At 46.8% G+C, this 16,408-nt stretch overlaps 1 protein-coding gene across 4 annotated transcripts in view; it reads left to right on the top strand.

Annotated features, from left to right (window-relative positions):
- Abcc1 (ATP binding cassette subfamily C member 1 (ABCC1 blood group)) overlaps positions 1 to 16,408 on the top strand; it is a 134,067-nt gene that overhangs the window by 24,629 nt on the left and 93,030 nt on the right. For all 4 annotated transcript variants that reach the window (XM_063226623.1, XM_063226624.1, XM_063226622.1 and 1 more), the window contains exons 2-3: positions 12,306 to 12,482; positions 14,383 to 14,508. In XM_063226623.1, coding sequence (XP_063082693.1) covers positions 12,306 to 12,482; positions 14,383 to 14,508 — 303 coding nt within the window. The remainder of the gene's footprint in view (positions 1 to 12,305; positions 12,483 to 14,382; positions 14,509 to 16,408) is intronic.

Raw genomic sequence — 16,408 nt, 5'->3', positions numbered from 1 at the left:
TGCCTCCTTAATTGCCAAGATAGTAACACAGGAGGAGGTCCTTAACACAGTCACAAAGGGTTCATAATTTGTGTGTCTTGATGCGGGTTCAAGCTGACAGGGATGTGTTACCCCTGAACACAGTGCTGGGCCTGATGTGGTTTAGCCAGAGCTGCTGCTTTATTGTTACAGCTACTGTTGTTAATCTGAGCTACAGTCCCTTGGGGCCGTGCCCCGCATCAACTCTGCAAGCCTTCCAGGTGGCTGAGGGCACTGATAAGTGGAGCCTGGATTCAAACCCAGGCTCTCCAGCTCCAGGTCCCCTCTATTTGTTAGTGCTATCTTTTGTATTCTTCTGATTTCTTCCTTTCCTGCTTTTTCTGGCTTCCCTCTTCCTGGGGTGTATGCCTTTGTTTTTAAAGAGTTGTAACTGTTCATGGTTTAAAATGCAAAAGGTAGAGCTGGGTGTGGTGGCTCACGTCTGTAATCCCAGCACTCAGGAGGCTGAGGCAGGAGGATCCTTGCAACTTCTGAGTTCGAGACCACCCTAGGCTGCAAAATGAGCTCAAGGCCAGCCTGAACTGCATAGAGAAACCCTATCTTAAAAAGACCGCCCCCCCCAAAAAAAAGAAAAAAAAGCAAAAGGTAGAAAATGGTACCATTGGGAATTGTCCCACCTGACCTTTTCAGTCCTTTCTGCAAGTAAGTGACCGTGTTACCCATTTCTAGGGCTTGCTTTTCAGAGAGATTTTGTGCATGTGTGAATATGCTTGTACATTTCATGTGTGTGTGTCCCTTGTTTCACACACTATGTACCTTGTTTTTATTTCACTTGATCTCATACCAGTATGTAAATTGCTGAGTCCACCACAGCGGGGAGAGAATCCAAGTGTTGGGACTGGGTCCCTGCCCAGCCTGAAGACTGCCTGTGTTCTTTCCCTGTGTTGGGCCTCAGTCTGGTCTGGTCTTCTCTGCGTTACTGAGGTAGATTGATGTACAAACTGTGCACTTTTAATGTGTACAACTCAAAGAGTTGGAAGTAAGACTGTAACCATCACCACATTCAATGCCATGAACACTTACTTCACATCCAAAAGTTTCAGTCCTCTTTATTTGTCCTGGAGCACCTAACATAAGATCACCCATCTAGCAAATTTTTAACTGTACACTACAGTGCTAACTCTGCACAGCACTGTATAGTAGATCCCTGGGACTTACTCATCTCAAATTATTGAACTTTGTACTCTAGACCTTCACCTGTGTTTCCCTGGGCCCTGCTAACCATCATTCTGCTCCCTGCACCATGAGTTGGGCTTTATTTTAGAGCCTATCTATGAGTGAGTTCATGCAGTTTGTTTTTCCATGCCTGACTGATTTCACTTAGCAGAGTGACTCCCTGCGCCAGCCATGTCATCACAAAGGGAAAGGTCTTTCTCTTTTTTAAGGCTGAGTAATATTCTGCTGCATGCAGTGTTACCTTTGTACATTCAGCCACAAGCAGATGTCTAGATAGCCTGTCTGCTGTGACAGTGTTGTGACACTGAGCAGGAGTTTCAAATTTCCCTCTGTGGTCTAGGCATAGCCGGGATTGGGACATCGCTTACATCCTTCCAGCTCAGGAGTTCTGTGCCTTTTGGCATTTAGCATTCAGCTGTGGGAGTGACATTTGGGGATCTTAGGGCCTAGGACTGCTGTTGGCTTTAATTCTCAAGGAAGCCTGTGAGGGGTGGATCTGTGTCCCTTTTAGCTTTCATTGGCAACACAGAACAAAGCAGGCCTTGACCCTGCCCAGTCCTGGTGTGTATACAGGAGGTACAGGCTCATTCTGTTCCATGGGGAAGAGTGGCCACAGCGAGCTCCATGAGGAGTGACGTCTCATGAGGGTGGTGCCTCTCGCACTCCTGAGACCTCTGCACTTGGCTTCAGTGCAGAGCAGAGCCCCGCAGCTGGCAAGCTGTACAACCAGCGTACAAGACACTTCCACTCCTCAGTGCAAGCTGACAGCTACTACTCTGTATATGCTGGGGGCTGGACTCTGAAGTCAGAAATCCCTGCATCTCTGCCGATGGCTGTGTGGTGTTGGAAAACTTATATAGCTTTTCTGGTCCCCACTTCCTGCTAAGGTTATGGGAGAATGTGTTATCACCCTAAGTGTTGACTCAGTGGTCACTTTGTAACAGGCTTCTCCATCATCTCTTCTGTTGCTTTGATGACAACCACAGCCTCTTTGTCTGCCTTCTCTAGGTTGTCCCCCAGCATCCCTTAACATGCCAATGAAATAATGCCACGCCTGTTACATGCCTGTCCATAGCTTTCTGTGACACATGGAACAAAAATCTTCATGCCTTACCACGGCTCCCACACCGGCCAAGTTGTGGCCCAGGTGACTTCTTCAGCTCTATCGTTGCAGCTCGTGGGCTCCCTGTCCTGGGGCCCCTGCAGTGTCATCCCTCAGCCTTGGATTGCACTCCCGCAGAGCTGCTCCATAGACTCTTCCTGACCCTTCTGATCACCACAGACATGTCACCTCCTGAGATCCCCGGAGCTTACTGTCCTGTTACTCTTCCGCTGCCCTTCACAGCAGGCACTGTTCTTTGTTGCTACATTTTTCTTTGTGAGTTTTTATGTTTCATGACTGTGAGTTTTAAGAGTGCGGAGACCAGGTCTGATTAGTCCTCAGAACCCCATGTTTGCTCCGAGAGTTTGGCCAGTGTTGAGTTGACCAGTGATCAGAACGCTGCACTTGTATGTATCTGCCCAGCCCTCAGCTGCCAGGAATGGAACCTGGAGCCCTTAAGTGTTTTCTGGTTTCACCTAACCGTAGTAGTTGAGTCCCATTTTACACAGAAGCAGCCAAAGTCTCCAGAAGGGATCTGAGTTGCTTTGGGCAGTGGGGATTTTTGCAGTGGCTTGAGACATCTCTAGTTGTCATCATTAGAGGTGGGGCAGTGGGTGCAGGCTGGGGACACTGCTAGCATCCTGTCGTGCACAGGCTGGGTGCACAGCAGAAGTGATCCAGCCTCAAATGCCAGTGGTCCTAAGGTGGAGAAGCCCCATGAAGGGACGCATGTCTGCAAGTGGCAGAGATTCAAACCCTGCCCTGTACCCTCTGTTCATCACCACTGCCTGGTGCTACTCGCATTCTGTGGGTAGTGGGGTTCCCGGATGTTTGCAGGTCTGAATCAGAACCTGGCTTCTCTGTTCTGTGGTCATGAACTTGGAGTCGTAAGGCCTGAGTGCGTTTAGTTGGTGTCGTGCCCCACGGAACTGTGTCTCCAGGTGTATCAGGCTGGATGCTGCGTGGTTGATCATGCCAAGCCCTTGAAGTTCCCAGTGCTGGTTTTGGGGTGGAGGAGACCAGCACAGAAGCTAGGCGCTCAGGATCAGGCTCCCCACAGGTTCAGATCTCAGCTCTCCGTCCTGGTTTTTGAACTGAACAAGTCACGTGAGCTTCTAGACTTCAGGGTCCTTGGCAGAAAAGGAGGAAGTATTAGCAGTCTGGTGTGGAGGCCTGTTGGAAGGTTTAAAAGGTCTCAGACTTGGAAGACGCTGAACCTGAGCCTGATGTGGCTACTGTTGCTGTTATTACTGGCACCCAGTAAACAATGTTCCTTTGGTTCTCTTTTTCTCAACTCAGCATTTAGAGCTTCTACCCTTACACTCCTGCTACTATTTATTTATTTAAAGTGTGAACCAGTTTTGTTGTTGTTATAGAGGCAGTACATGCAGAGTAAAAAATTCAAACAGACAAAAGATGATAAAGCAAAAACTAATAGTCGCCTGTCTCTCACTGGGTACAGGTCTACCCCCAGAGATCAGCTTTTCTTTTTCTTTTCTGAATCCTTCTAAGAAAACTTCCCTACCCAGTCACATGCAATTTTATAAATGGGAACAGTGGTACATTTCATATTAAAAACATATGCCCCAGTGGAATTCATGTTACCTACTACCTTCCTTGTAAGTCCTTGTTACCACCACAGGAGCTCCTGTCACCCCAGACATGGAGCAGCTGTCCTGTCCATTGCCTTCCCTCCAGTCCTGGAGTTGTTTGCCGGGGTCCTGGCCGGGCCCCTGCTGAGTATCCTACAGGAGGCTGTGTCATTTGAGCTGGAGTAGCAGGGTGTAGGGAAGGCTGGGGAAGTACCTGGGTCATGGCATGTCTGTGGCAAGCACTGCTGAGCTGGGAGAGCCAGTTACTGTCAATCTTATTCTTGGCAAGATCCACCTCTGAGCATGAGGCCACTTATTGCTTGTGTTCAGCAAGCAACTGTAGTGGCTTGTGGATCTGACCCCATTGCGCGGTTCCGGTGCTACTCCCAGGGAGGCCTGAGTAGTGGGGTGCGAGGCAGACCAGAGAAGCTCAAAGGGTATGGCAGTGGCTTCCCGAAGATGGCCACTGCTGCGTCCCCTCAGGCTACGGATATTAGTGTGACACAGAAAAGCAAAGCTTTCAGATGAATGAAGTCAGCTGGTCTTTAGATGGGAGATCATCCTGGATTTCCTGGCTAGGCCCAGGAAACACTAGGGTCCTTGTGAGCATAAAGAAGGTGGCAGAAGAGAGAGAAGTAGAGAACCCAGCCTGCTGTAGGAACTGGGTCTGATGCTGATGGCTTTAGAGAGGGAGGAGGGGACCTGGAGCCAGGAAGTGAGTGTCTTTTGAAAGCTGGGAAAGCTTTGTGTGCAGATCCTTCCTCAGAGTCTCCAGAAGGATGTAGCACTGTTCTCATCTTAGTTTCTCACTGTTCTCACCTGATATTGATCAGTTGACTGATTGATTGCAGTATGGGGGATTGAACCCAGGGCCTTTGAAGTGAGCTTCATTCCCAGTCTTTTAAAACAATTTTTGAGACAGTCTTGCTAACCCTGAGCTCAAACTTGCTATCCTCCTGCCTCAGGTCCCAGAGTGCTAGGATTATAGGCATGTGCCACCTTGTATAGTCCACACCTGAGATCTGTTTAAGATTTCTGACCTGCAGAATTGGATGTGGAACTGTTTTAAGCCATCATTTGTAACAGCAGCAACAGGAATTAGTTCTGAACTTGGTGGCCTTTTGAGAACTCAGTGCTTTCATTTAACTAAGGTCAGGTTTTCCACAGATAAAGCCCAGAGAGAGCACCACTGTTAAAATTTGTTGTCGAGCACTAGGAACCAGCACAAGGGTTGATCCTTGGCCTGTGAATCACATTCCCTGGGAGCAAGCCCCAGCCCCATAATTTATTGGTCTTGTGCCCTTAGGCAAAGATATTGGGCCTTTCTCTGCCTCAGTTTCCTCATTTAATTGGAATTCAGATACCTTCCCTTATAGGTGGTCATGAAGATTAATTTAATTAAATTAATTTACACAAGCGCTTAGCTAATTCTAGGCAGCAGTGGTGTGCCACCCATATGAAGGTATGGTTATCTATTGAGAGTCTGTTGATCAAGGCTTCATGTATTTTTACTGCTAGCACAAGACAAATACTACAGCACAATCTTTGACAAGATGTCTCAGATCCTGGGGCCTCAGTTTCCTTATCTGTGGATGGGGGATAAGAGCAGGGCACATGCCGTGGAGCCCAGCACGAGGGACTTGACCCACCAGTCATGTCATTCAGCCCAGAAAGGGACTGTGTGCAGTGATACCTGCAGAGAAGTGTTAGGAGGGCACTGTTCACTGGCCATGCCAACTTGGACTTGTTCCCCAGATCCTCGAATGTCAGAACTGAGGGCACAGGGACATCAGAAGGTGACTAAGCTGAAGAGGTATCTTGTAAAGATCAGCTTTGATGGTGAGACCGGGTGGGGATACACTGTCACCCTTTAGATTCCCAGGCCAAGGCTTCCTGGAATGCAGGCCAGGGTCATGTGGTGATGGGTTTGTGGCTTCTCCAGAGCTGACATTTGTGGGTCTGTGGTTCTCTCTGAGCAGAATCAGCTTTCTGGCCAGGCTGGTTGATTCCTGAGCCGCCTTGGCTTAGGACGGAGGACCAGGGAAGCTGTGGTCTCTTGAGTTGGGAGCAGAGAGGGACCCTCAAGTTTCTAGCTTGTTGTCCATTCCTTGAGAAGAGGATGAGATCCAGTGTCAGCATACCCCCCAGAATCCCCGAAGAGAGATGGCCAGGCTTCTTGCCTCCGGAGTTTTGGAGACTGAGGTTAGATGAAGGACGCTTCTGGGTCTGGCTGGTGAGGGACACACAAGAGACCCCTCATACAGTGACAGCTGTGGTCAAAGCACCTTTGGCAGCTGGCAGGGTTGTCCTGGGTGAGGCGGGTGGGGCAGGTGGGCCTCCTGGCTGCCCTCAAGAGCAATCAGAGTTCCTGTTCTGAGATTTCCTCTCTTTGTGTTCCCGTTCCTTGCCCATTTCTGGCCGCCCTCTTGGTCGTGCTGCCGACTGACCCTGAGCAGGAACCCAGCCATATGCACTCCTCAGTTTGTCCTTTGTCATGGAAATGCCTTCCTCTGCCAGGTCTTTGTGACCTCTCCTTCCCTGAGTCCACATCCTCAGCTGACCCCTGCTTTCCTCCTGAGCCAACTTACTAGCCAGAGCTTTCCTTTGTCCCTTAAGCTTCTTGACATGAGGCAGTACAGGTGGTCGGGGTGAGCCGCAGCCCCTTGTGGAGCGCCTCTCACTCATGGTCCCATTGTGTTCTCAGCAGAACCTTCCAGGAGGTGCACCTTCATGACCAGGTCACTGGGGGAAGTGATATCACCTACGCAGTTTGAATCCACACCTTGCCTGTTTTGAAAGCCAAAGCTCATAGCTAGACTCTTCCTGGATTGACCTCTCCTTGGGAGTAACCCTGCCCCCTGCCCCTGGTACTGGGGATTGAATCCAGGGCCTTTCCACCCAACTACATCTCCAGCCCATTTTATTTTTTGACAGCATTTTGCTAAGTGGTCAACCACACCAAATGTTTGATTTTATTTACAGAAACCAAACCAACCAAGTGAATGACGAAAATTAACAACAACAACAACATTAAAACAAAGTTGGAAGTAATCCTGGGGAGGGAAGGCATGGCTTTAGATTATTTGTAATTTCTGGATACCTTTTGAGTGAGGAGGATGAGAGTCAAAAATAAATAAAACATAGCCCAGGTCCTTGCAGTGATAGTTAAGTCATTGGCACAGTGAGAGGGTGACAGTAAAGAGGAAGACTTCTTAAAGGAGGTAACCAAGTTGGGATTTAAAGGATGAGCAGGAGTTAGTTAGGGGCAACAGTGCAAGAGAGGGTCTAGCAAGAGATAGTGGAAGAAAGAAGAAACCAGTCCTTTGTCTAGGTTCTGCAAAGTCGTGAGGGCGAGGACCAGGGCCTTGCTCAGTCTCAGGGCCACGAACACAGCCTTGGCAAATACGCCTTGAGTAAAGTTGACACACTGAGGAGCAGCACTGGGGAACTCATCGGGGAGCAGGTGGTGCTTGAATGCAGAAGGCTTCTGTGGCCGTGCATAGGCAGCCATCGGAAGTTACTAACCACAGGAGAGAGGGCAACTAGCTCAGTTCTCATTTAGTTTCCTTTTTTTGTGAATGTTTGTGGGGTGCTGGGGATTGAGCCCAAGCACTGCACCCTTCAGCCGTTCCTCCGGCCCTGTCTCATTTAATGAAATAGTCAAGTCTGTGAATTTTTCTAATTGCTTTTAAACACACATGGAAAAGTCTTCAGTTTCCCTTGGCGTAAAGAGAACAGGAAGTTAAACTCTAGTGAGATATTTTCTGCTATCACTTTGGCAGAGACCCAAAGCCTGGAACACCCTGCGTCTGGGGAGGTGGAGGTCACGTTGATGATACTGCTCGGTTGACCGTGCCTGTCTTTTCAGTGTGCTGCCTCTGACCCAGCAGTTTTACTTCTAGAAAATTGTGTCGTAGATATGCTTGCTTGCATGTGAAATGAAGACTTTTTCCCCAAAGCTTAGTTGCTTGTTGCAAGAGCCAAGGCAAAAGCTAAGGCCACAGGAGACCAAGTTCATGCATGCAAAGGAATAACAGAACATGCTTTGCAAAGAATGAAGAAACTTCATGTGTAATTTAAGATTTGTTAAGAGGAAAAAAAGGCCAAGGTGTATAATATTATGTGAAGTATGCTTCCATTTTATAAAAGAATACATTTGCTTTTGGTGCATGTGGATATGTTACTTTTGGAAGGATACAAAAAAATTGGTAATAGTTGCTTCTAGAGAGAGGAACTGGGTGGGTAGATTTTAAGGAATGGAATAGAAGGCTTCTCTAGTCAAGAGAAATTAAAATTTCTCTACTGGTCAGCAGAAATTAAAATGTCAAGAGTTAAGCAAATTTATGTTACTAATAAAGGTCAGTTTCCAGAATTGTTTAAGTTAAAAAAAAATAAGCAAAATACAAAATAAGGGTAAAGTCTTCTAGTATTCTTTGAGGAAACCAAATAGATGAACTGTATTTGGAATGGATATAAGCACAAGCACTGTTAGTTTGCTTGTGGGGTAATGAGGGCTTGCTAGTGTCAAGGAAAACTTATTTAAAATTTTTTTAACAATATGCTATTTTGTGTAGTTTGAAAAAACTATCAACACAGAAACTATCGACACAATATTGTCTATTACCAACGAGCACACTGGAGGAGAGCGAAAGGACTAGGAATGAGTTTGTGCGTATGGCTGGGTAGATCATAGGTGGGTGGAGGGGTCTGCGGATGCATAGGTGGTTCTGCTTGTGGATGCTCATGTGGATGGCGATAGCAGATACCTGGCTGGCTTGGGGGGAGCTAGGGAGGACCAGGAAAGGTGGAGGTGGCCTTCTATTGTGGCGGAATAATGGGCTAGGATCATGTTGTTGAAATGTCTACATTCTTGGTGGGCGTGTAGACTAGTACAACCACTGTGGAAATCAGTGTGGAGAGTCCTCAAAAAACTAGGATTAGTGTTCCATTCAACCTAGCCGTACCCCTTCTGGGTATTTTCCCAGCAGAATTGAAAACATCACACAGCGATGTATGTGCACCCATGTTTATAGCAGCATAATTTGTAATGGCCAGATTTTGGAAACAACCCAACTGCCCATCAAATGAGGAATGAGTAAAAAAGATGTGGTATTTTTATACAATGGAATACTACTCAGCCAAAAAGAGGATAAACTCAAAGACTTTGATTGGTAAATGAACTTGCATGTGTAAACACCATATTGTCTGGCTAGTGTAAGAAACAGAGAGAGAAAATAAGATCCAAAAGTTACAGTAGATATAGTAAAAGGGAAAGAAACCACTCAAAGGGAAATTATATTGTCTGATCAATTTTGCAGGCCTGTATTTGGTAACCTGAGCAACTATTTTGAAGATAACAATATGCAACATAACAACATTGTTCAATTACTGTCATCTTGATTTGAAATCCTGTATCACTATTGCGGTTTTTTGTTTTGCTTTTGTTCTTGATGTTTTTTGTTTGTTTGCTTCTTAATTTCTCTTTAAAAACAATAGGCGTATACACATAAAAGAGCTGTCTCTCATGTGAATTGTGTTTCTTGTGTATGTAACTCTATATGCCCCAGCACGGTTTTCTTGCTAGGGGGGCAAATTCCTTTGGCATGAGACTTTTCTGGCAACTGCTCAGAAACTGTTGTGTATATAATAACCACCAACAGCTTAATCCCTTTTTCAGCTATCACCTCAAGACGTGTAAGTGGTGTGAAACCAATTAAAATGATCAATCTTTGATATAAATCACTCCTTTCCCTAATCACACGCTTATTAATGAGGCTTTCTTCCAAATACCCAAGTCCACAGAAGCCTGAGCTTTGTTGTCTTTTTTTGTGTGTGTGTTTCTGAGACAGAGGCTCACATGCAGTTCAGGCTGGCCTTGACCTCATTTTGTATGCCAGGCTGGTCTGAAACTTGCCGTGATCCTCCTGCCTCCGCCACCCAAGTACTAGGATTATAGGAGTGCACCACCACACCTGGCCCTGAGGTTTGTCTTTTAATTTTTAATAATTTTTTATGTTTCTTTGTGTGTCAAAATTTCCAAACTAAATCTCCTTTGACTGTTGGCCTTCTTGAGTTTATTTTTCATTAATCCTTTCATTAATCGTGGTTCTGGAAAAATAACTTTTTTTTTTCTTTTTGAGACAAGGTCTTGCTTTTTAGTCCAGGCTGATCTTAAATTCATGATGTATCCCAAACTGGCCTTGAACTGGTGTGATCCCTCTGCTTCAACTTCCTGCATTGACCTCCCGAGTACTGGGATTACACGCGTGTACCACCATGCCTGGCAAAAATAACTATTTGTATCATGGAATAGTTACATTTCCGAAGACTAATGTAGGTGCTTGCTTTATATCGAGGTATCTCTCTGTCCTGTCTGTCTCTCTCTTTCTATACTCCTTTATTTTTACATTTATAACCAGCTCAACAGTTTTTAAGTGAGGAGTTCTATGGCAGTATGTTCCTATTATGTCTAGCTAGATCTCTGTTTTGAAATTCTTGGCACACATATTTTGATCAGTTGTCAACTGTACTCTCTTTTTTGGTGGGGGGCTGGCGAGGGAACCCAGGGTCTCACACTTGCCCGCTAGTAAGTGGTCTTCCACTAAGCCCTCAGGTGTTTTCTGGAGGCGAAATGATCTGCTTGCTTCTCAAATTCTCTTCATCAGCGTTCTTTTGGACATGGCTCTAAAGTTTGTGTGGCATCTTCAGGTTCCACACGCCTCGCAGTTCCTTGGTGGCCTTGCTGTGAGCCTGAGATGCTGCTGGGATTGGAGCTGTTGGGAGGTTATGTAGTCAGTGGTGCCTGCGATGGGCTGGCAGGTGAGAGGCTCCACGCTGGAACCTTTTCCAAGGACTGCTCCTGCCCGCTCCTGCCGATGGGCGTGAAGTAAGGATATGGGCCCATGTTCTGATTTTTGCAAAGAAGCCCCAAGTCCAAAATTTTATGTGAAAAAAAGCTGATTATAAATGTTATCAATAATCTGAGTTTCTAAAGCATGCCCAAAACTATGACAGTGAACCATGAGTGGACTCAGTTGACCTTGGGCCAGGGGAGGGCGTCTTATTCTTCTCACTTTATCCAGTCTGATCACGATGGAGATTGGAAACCAAGACTCCACAGTGCAGTGTATAACTTTTCTCACAGTTATATACCCAGTCCATAGTCAGATCAGGCCTTAAAGCAAATTGAGATTTTCTGTTAAAGAATTTTGACAGCCATTGGAGGGTAATCCTTGGGCAGATATACTTGATCTAGCTACGTATGTGTGGATCTGGTTTATTGCCCTGCGTTTTTAGCAAAACACAAGCTTTTTATTTTACAATGTTTCTTTTCTTTGCTTTTCCCTTTCCCCCTTTTATTTTTTCTTTCTTCTTTCTTTCTTTTCTCCCTAGTACTGGGGATTGAGCCTGGGGGTGGTTTACCACTGAGCTACATCCCTAGGCCTTTTTATTTTGAGACATAGTCTTGCTAAACTGTCCTGGAAAGTCTCAAACTTGCAACCCTCCTGCCTCAGCCTCCCTCAATGCTGGGATTATTATCTTATTTTTTGGAAATAGGATCTCCTTATGTAGCCCAGGCTAGCTGTAAACTTAGTAGATAGCTTTAAATTTATAATCATTATTACCCTCCTGAGCTGAATAATGGTGAGATACAGGGATTTTTAATCCCATTGCTTGACTTTGGGTTTGTCTCCAGAGCATCACAGCTATGTGATCCTGGGTTCAATGTCTCTGTGGCTTTGTTTTTACATGTTTTGTTTTGTTTTTTTGAGACATTGTCTCATTATGTATCTCAGGCTGGCTTTGAACTCACTGGGTAGTCCAGGCCGGCCTTGAACTTGTCTTGTGGCAACCCTCCTGCCTCAGTCTCGCCAGTGTAGGGATTGTAGACATGAACCAGCATGCTTGGCCTTAGTTTTAGCATCTTAAAAAAGATGATAAAATACTTAACTCTTAAAATCAGAGGGCACAATAAGTGTGTTAAGCACTTGAGTCAGGTCTGGCCCCCAGAGCTGCTGATCGGTGCTAGCTGTGATGGTGGTGGTGGTGGTGGAGAAGGTGATGGAGAGAATCCGAAAGTATTCAGTTCACAGGATGGTAAAGTCAGAGTGACCCATCTGACCAAAGGGTTTTCTGTGTATACAAGAGCAGCCTTCCCGGTCCCTCTGAGCGGCACTGTCGTTGTACAGCAGTGGATGTGTTCTGCAGGGTGAGATGTGCCATCACTCTGCTCCCGTCCTCTGCTTCTTGGTCTTTCTGGCTCGTGTACCCCACAGGGTGTGGGGTGCAGAGCTCTGACCTGTTTTTAGCAGCCCCTTCAGCAGAGAGACAAGCCCCTCTTCCTGGTCACAGTGGGGCTGGCAGGGTCCCTAAGCTGCGCTGTCATGTGTCTGCAGGACTGGAATGTCACGTGGTACACCAGCAACCCTGACTTCACCAAGTGCTTTCAGAACACCGTCCTCGTGTGGATGCCTTGCTGCTACCTCTGGATCTGCTTCCCTTTCTACTTCTTCTATCTCTCCCGACATGACCGGGGCTACATTCAGATGACACACCTCAACAAAGCCAAAACTGTAAGTCACCCAGCACATCACTGGGCCGGGTGAGGGGTGGGGAGCCATGGGCCCTTGGTAAAACTGTTTTCCTTTCATGTATTTGCCCCTATTTTTTTAAATTTTATTTTTTAAGGCAGAAGAATAATGTGGTAGGTACAAGGTAGAGCTTTGCAGCCAAATGTAGGTTCATATCCCAACTCTGCCACTCTCTGGCTGTGTGACCTTTGAGACATTTTTTAACTTCACTGAGCCTTTGGTTTCCCCATGCGTGTGGTAAGAATGATAGCCTTGTTGTTTAGGAATCGTCAGGAAGTTACCAGGAGGTCTTCTACCTTACTAAAGCTATTTCCTTTTTATTTTCTGCTTTCAAATTTTTATTTTGAAATCATTTCAAACTCCATGAAAATGGCAAGCATGGGCCAGGGATTTAGCTCAGTGGTATAAGTGCTTGCCTGGCAAGTGCCAGGTCATGAGTTCAATCCCTGCTACCAAAAAAAAAAAAAAAAAATGGCAAACATAATACTAGAAGTAGTGCTGACTTCCTTTACCAGTGGTTGGTTGGTGGCATGTGTGATGCAGCAGGCGGTTTGTTAGCTATCACTGCCCTGTACCCATTGCTTGTGTTCACCAATTTTTTGGGTCAGTGGCCAGGCAGCACATCATGGAGGGGACACATGAGGACCAAACCATTCACTTCATGGTTGGAAAAGTGAAGGACACCAGGGTCTTACAGTCCTCTTTAAGGGGCCAGCCCGTGACCTAAAACCTCCCCCCTACCCCTGAGCCCACACAGGTCGCCCATCACCAACAGGAAACCTTCCTGTAACCCACGGTCCCTGGGTGGCTACGACGTGTCCTTGTGGGCTTGTCTCTTTGGATAAATGTGCCACTCGGGGGCAGGGGGGTGATAGTGAGGGGAGGCTGCATGTGAGCGTGCAGCGGGTAGGTGGGATCTCTCTGCATCTTTCTCTTAGTTTTTCTGTCTACCCCAAACTGCTTAAAAATAAAAGGCTTTAAAAAAACATCATCTATTTCCCTACCCTTTACTAGATGTTATGTCTTCCTTTCAGACCTCTAGATGTTCTTCATGTTTCTTAGGGAACATTTTCATTTTAAAACTATAATCGGATTTCATTGTTACTTACTCAGAAACCTTTCCTTGGGTCGCCCCTACCAGGAGTATGATCTGGAACTCCTCCTAATGGCGCAGCACATTTAGCTCCAACACCTATCATTCTCATTGCTCATGCCACAGCTGCAGAAAACCCTTTGGGCATGTTCCTCCCACAGGCCCTTTGCACTTTCTGGGTGCTTTGCTTAGGTTGTTTCTTTCTCCACATAAATCATTTTCTTTAATTCTTTACTCCGATGTTGCCTGATCAGAGAAGCTTTCCCAAACACTCTGCTGATTAACTGATTTCATTTTTTTCTGCATACTTTTTACTCTCTGGTATAGTAGTATGCATTTATCAGTTTATTTCTAGTTTTCTTCTACTAGACTATTGGCTCCATGAAGGCAGGGACTCGGTTTTGTGTTCTCCATTGTTTTCCCAAGCACAGGAGACCAAGGAGATGCGTAGTAGGCCCTCAGTGAACACTGGTTTGGTGAATGTTACTGAGTGATTGGCTGTGTGGGGGGCTTTACACAGTGGTAGGGGTTTCAGTCATGGATGAGCTCCAGCCCCAGCTCTTAAGTGTTAGATACAGGAGCAGCATTAGCCAGGTTTGGCAGGGGAGCTTGAGCTCTCTGCTCCTCTACTTGGAGTGACTTGTCCATATTCCTAGAGCTGGGAGTTTCTCTGAGACCATGGCTGATCATTGGGGGCTGGCTGGTGCTCTGGGGGTGAGCCTTTTTTGGGGTATGGGAAACAGTGCAGAGCTGTCCTCCATGAGATGTGTGTGTGCTCTTGCCTTGCAGGCCTTGGGATTCTTGCTGTGGATTGTCTGCTGGGCAGACCTCTTCTACTCTTTCTGGGAAAGAAGTCAGGGCAAGCTCCTTCCCCCAGTGTTGCTGGTCAGCCCCACTGTCTTGGGTATCACCATGGTAAGTAGGAGCTGGCTGCAGACCCTTGGCCACCTGCTGTGCCCTGCTGGGGACCAAAAGTAATAGCTGGTGGGAGGGGAAAGGGAAATGAAAAAGAATTAATGAGTAATGTACAAGTCCCATCTCCCCACCATGAATGTAAGCATGATGTACTGCAAACATGTACTAATAAAAATTTTAAATTAAAAATAGTATTAGCTGGAAAATAGGCACAAGGAGAACCCACGCTGCAAATTCAGAATCCAACTTCTCTTGAAAAATTCTGAGCCCTGGCATGGCTGGACACACAGTTGTCTCAGGGAAGGATCCCCTGGAATGAGATGCAGCTGCAACCTGGAGATGGGGTGCACACTGCCCAATTTACTGCAGTCCCCACCCTCCCCTGTTGCCTGCCGCCCCAAGGCTGAGAGGCAGATGCCTCTTTGCATTGTGTTTGCTGTCCTTCTCAGACTGGCTACCTCAGTCGTTTGTGCCAATTTCCCAGGACCTCATGGTCTCTGCTGTTTCTTGGCTGTGGTGTTGTAGGTGGGATATCAAGCTGCCCAGAAAGCCACTAATGACGTCATTATTACAGTTGAAGCTATTGAGGGCTTACTGTTCCTGGCTGGGTTTGTGATGTTTGACTTGCCTTGAAATTCATCTGATTCCCAGAACAAACCAATGTGACATAGGTACGCAGTTTCATAGGTGAGGAAATGAAGGCACAAATGCATTGCTCTAGGTCACACAGCTGATGCACAGTGGAGCAAGGCTAGGGTCCCAGCCCTTATAGTCAACCTTTTGATCTTTGCATTCTGCAGTAGCATTGACCATAGAGTAACTTGCTCTGAAGCAAGCACTATTTCCCTGCGTACCACAGGGACCCTGGGAAGCCTGGAGGGTTCTCAAGAGAAGGGCCCTTGAGCACTGGGAAAGGAGCAAGCTTGAAACCAGGCTGTTATGAGGAAGGTCGTTTGTCTGAGGGAGGACTGGAGCCTGAAAGGCAGTGTGGGGAGGGAGGGCAAGTTGCCTTGTGAAGCAGAGACAGAGTGGAAGTTGGGAGTGGAGTGGGCAGAAGGAGTGAAGGAAGGGGAGGACCACAGCCCTACAGCACATGTGTGCAAATGTCCTCTAAGCCAGGCCCCACTCTTATCCCATTATGCAGTAGCTCATTTATGTGTATTTGATCATTTTCCCCATGTTACAGATCGTGGGCAGAGGTAGAGGGAGTGGAGGAACGGGGCCAAGGTAACACTACCAGAAAGTGGTAAAGCCAGATTCCAAATATGGCTCAGGCATGTATTCTGCCATGCAGTCTTTGTGGGAGTCCTGTTGGGCCTGGCTTCTCTTTGGGACTGCGTAGCCTTGGCAAGCATTAGGAATATGAGAGGGGAGGCAGTCTCACATGTCCCATTGTACTGGCCTCCTTCCCTGTTCCCTGGGACACAATACCTGACACCCATGGCTTAAAGGAGAGGATTAGTTATGGTTCGGGGGATTCAGTTCATGGGTATCTGGCTCCAGGGCAGAAGCAGCACAGTGAAACGGCCTAGAGGGAGCAAAGCTTAGTGCCTGTTGGCCAGAAGAGGAATTAGGGGAACAGAATGAGAGAGGAAGGGGAAGGGACCAGGTATAGCCCCAAGGCCATGCCACAGCAACCCACCCACACGTACTTAGAAATATGATTTAGTAATCTTCTACACAGATCCCAAAGATAGGTTCACAACCCAGCTTAACTTTCACACTTACTATGTTCCAGAAGTTGGCAATAAAAGCATGTAGCAGGGGAAGCAGACACAGAGCAAACAGTCCTCCCCACCCCCAGCACAAAATGTATACACATGTGTAAAGGGCTTAGAGGATAGTCAGGACTTGGCTTGGTCTGAGATAGGGAGATGTCTGTCAGGAAGGACAGTGGAGC

Source organism: Cavia porcellus, unplaced genomic scaffold (assembly GCF_034190915.1).
Source record: "Cavia porcellus strain 051 isolate PalLab524CR breed Dunkin Hartley unplaced genomic scaffold, mCavPor4.1 scaffold_16, whole genome shotgun sequence".
Taxonomy (NCBI): Eukaryota; Metazoa; Chordata; class Mammalia; order Rodentia; family Caviidae; genus Cavia; species Cavia porcellus.
Note: the sequence above shows the minus strand (reverse complement) of the source record. Positions and strands in the feature narration are given on the sequence as shown.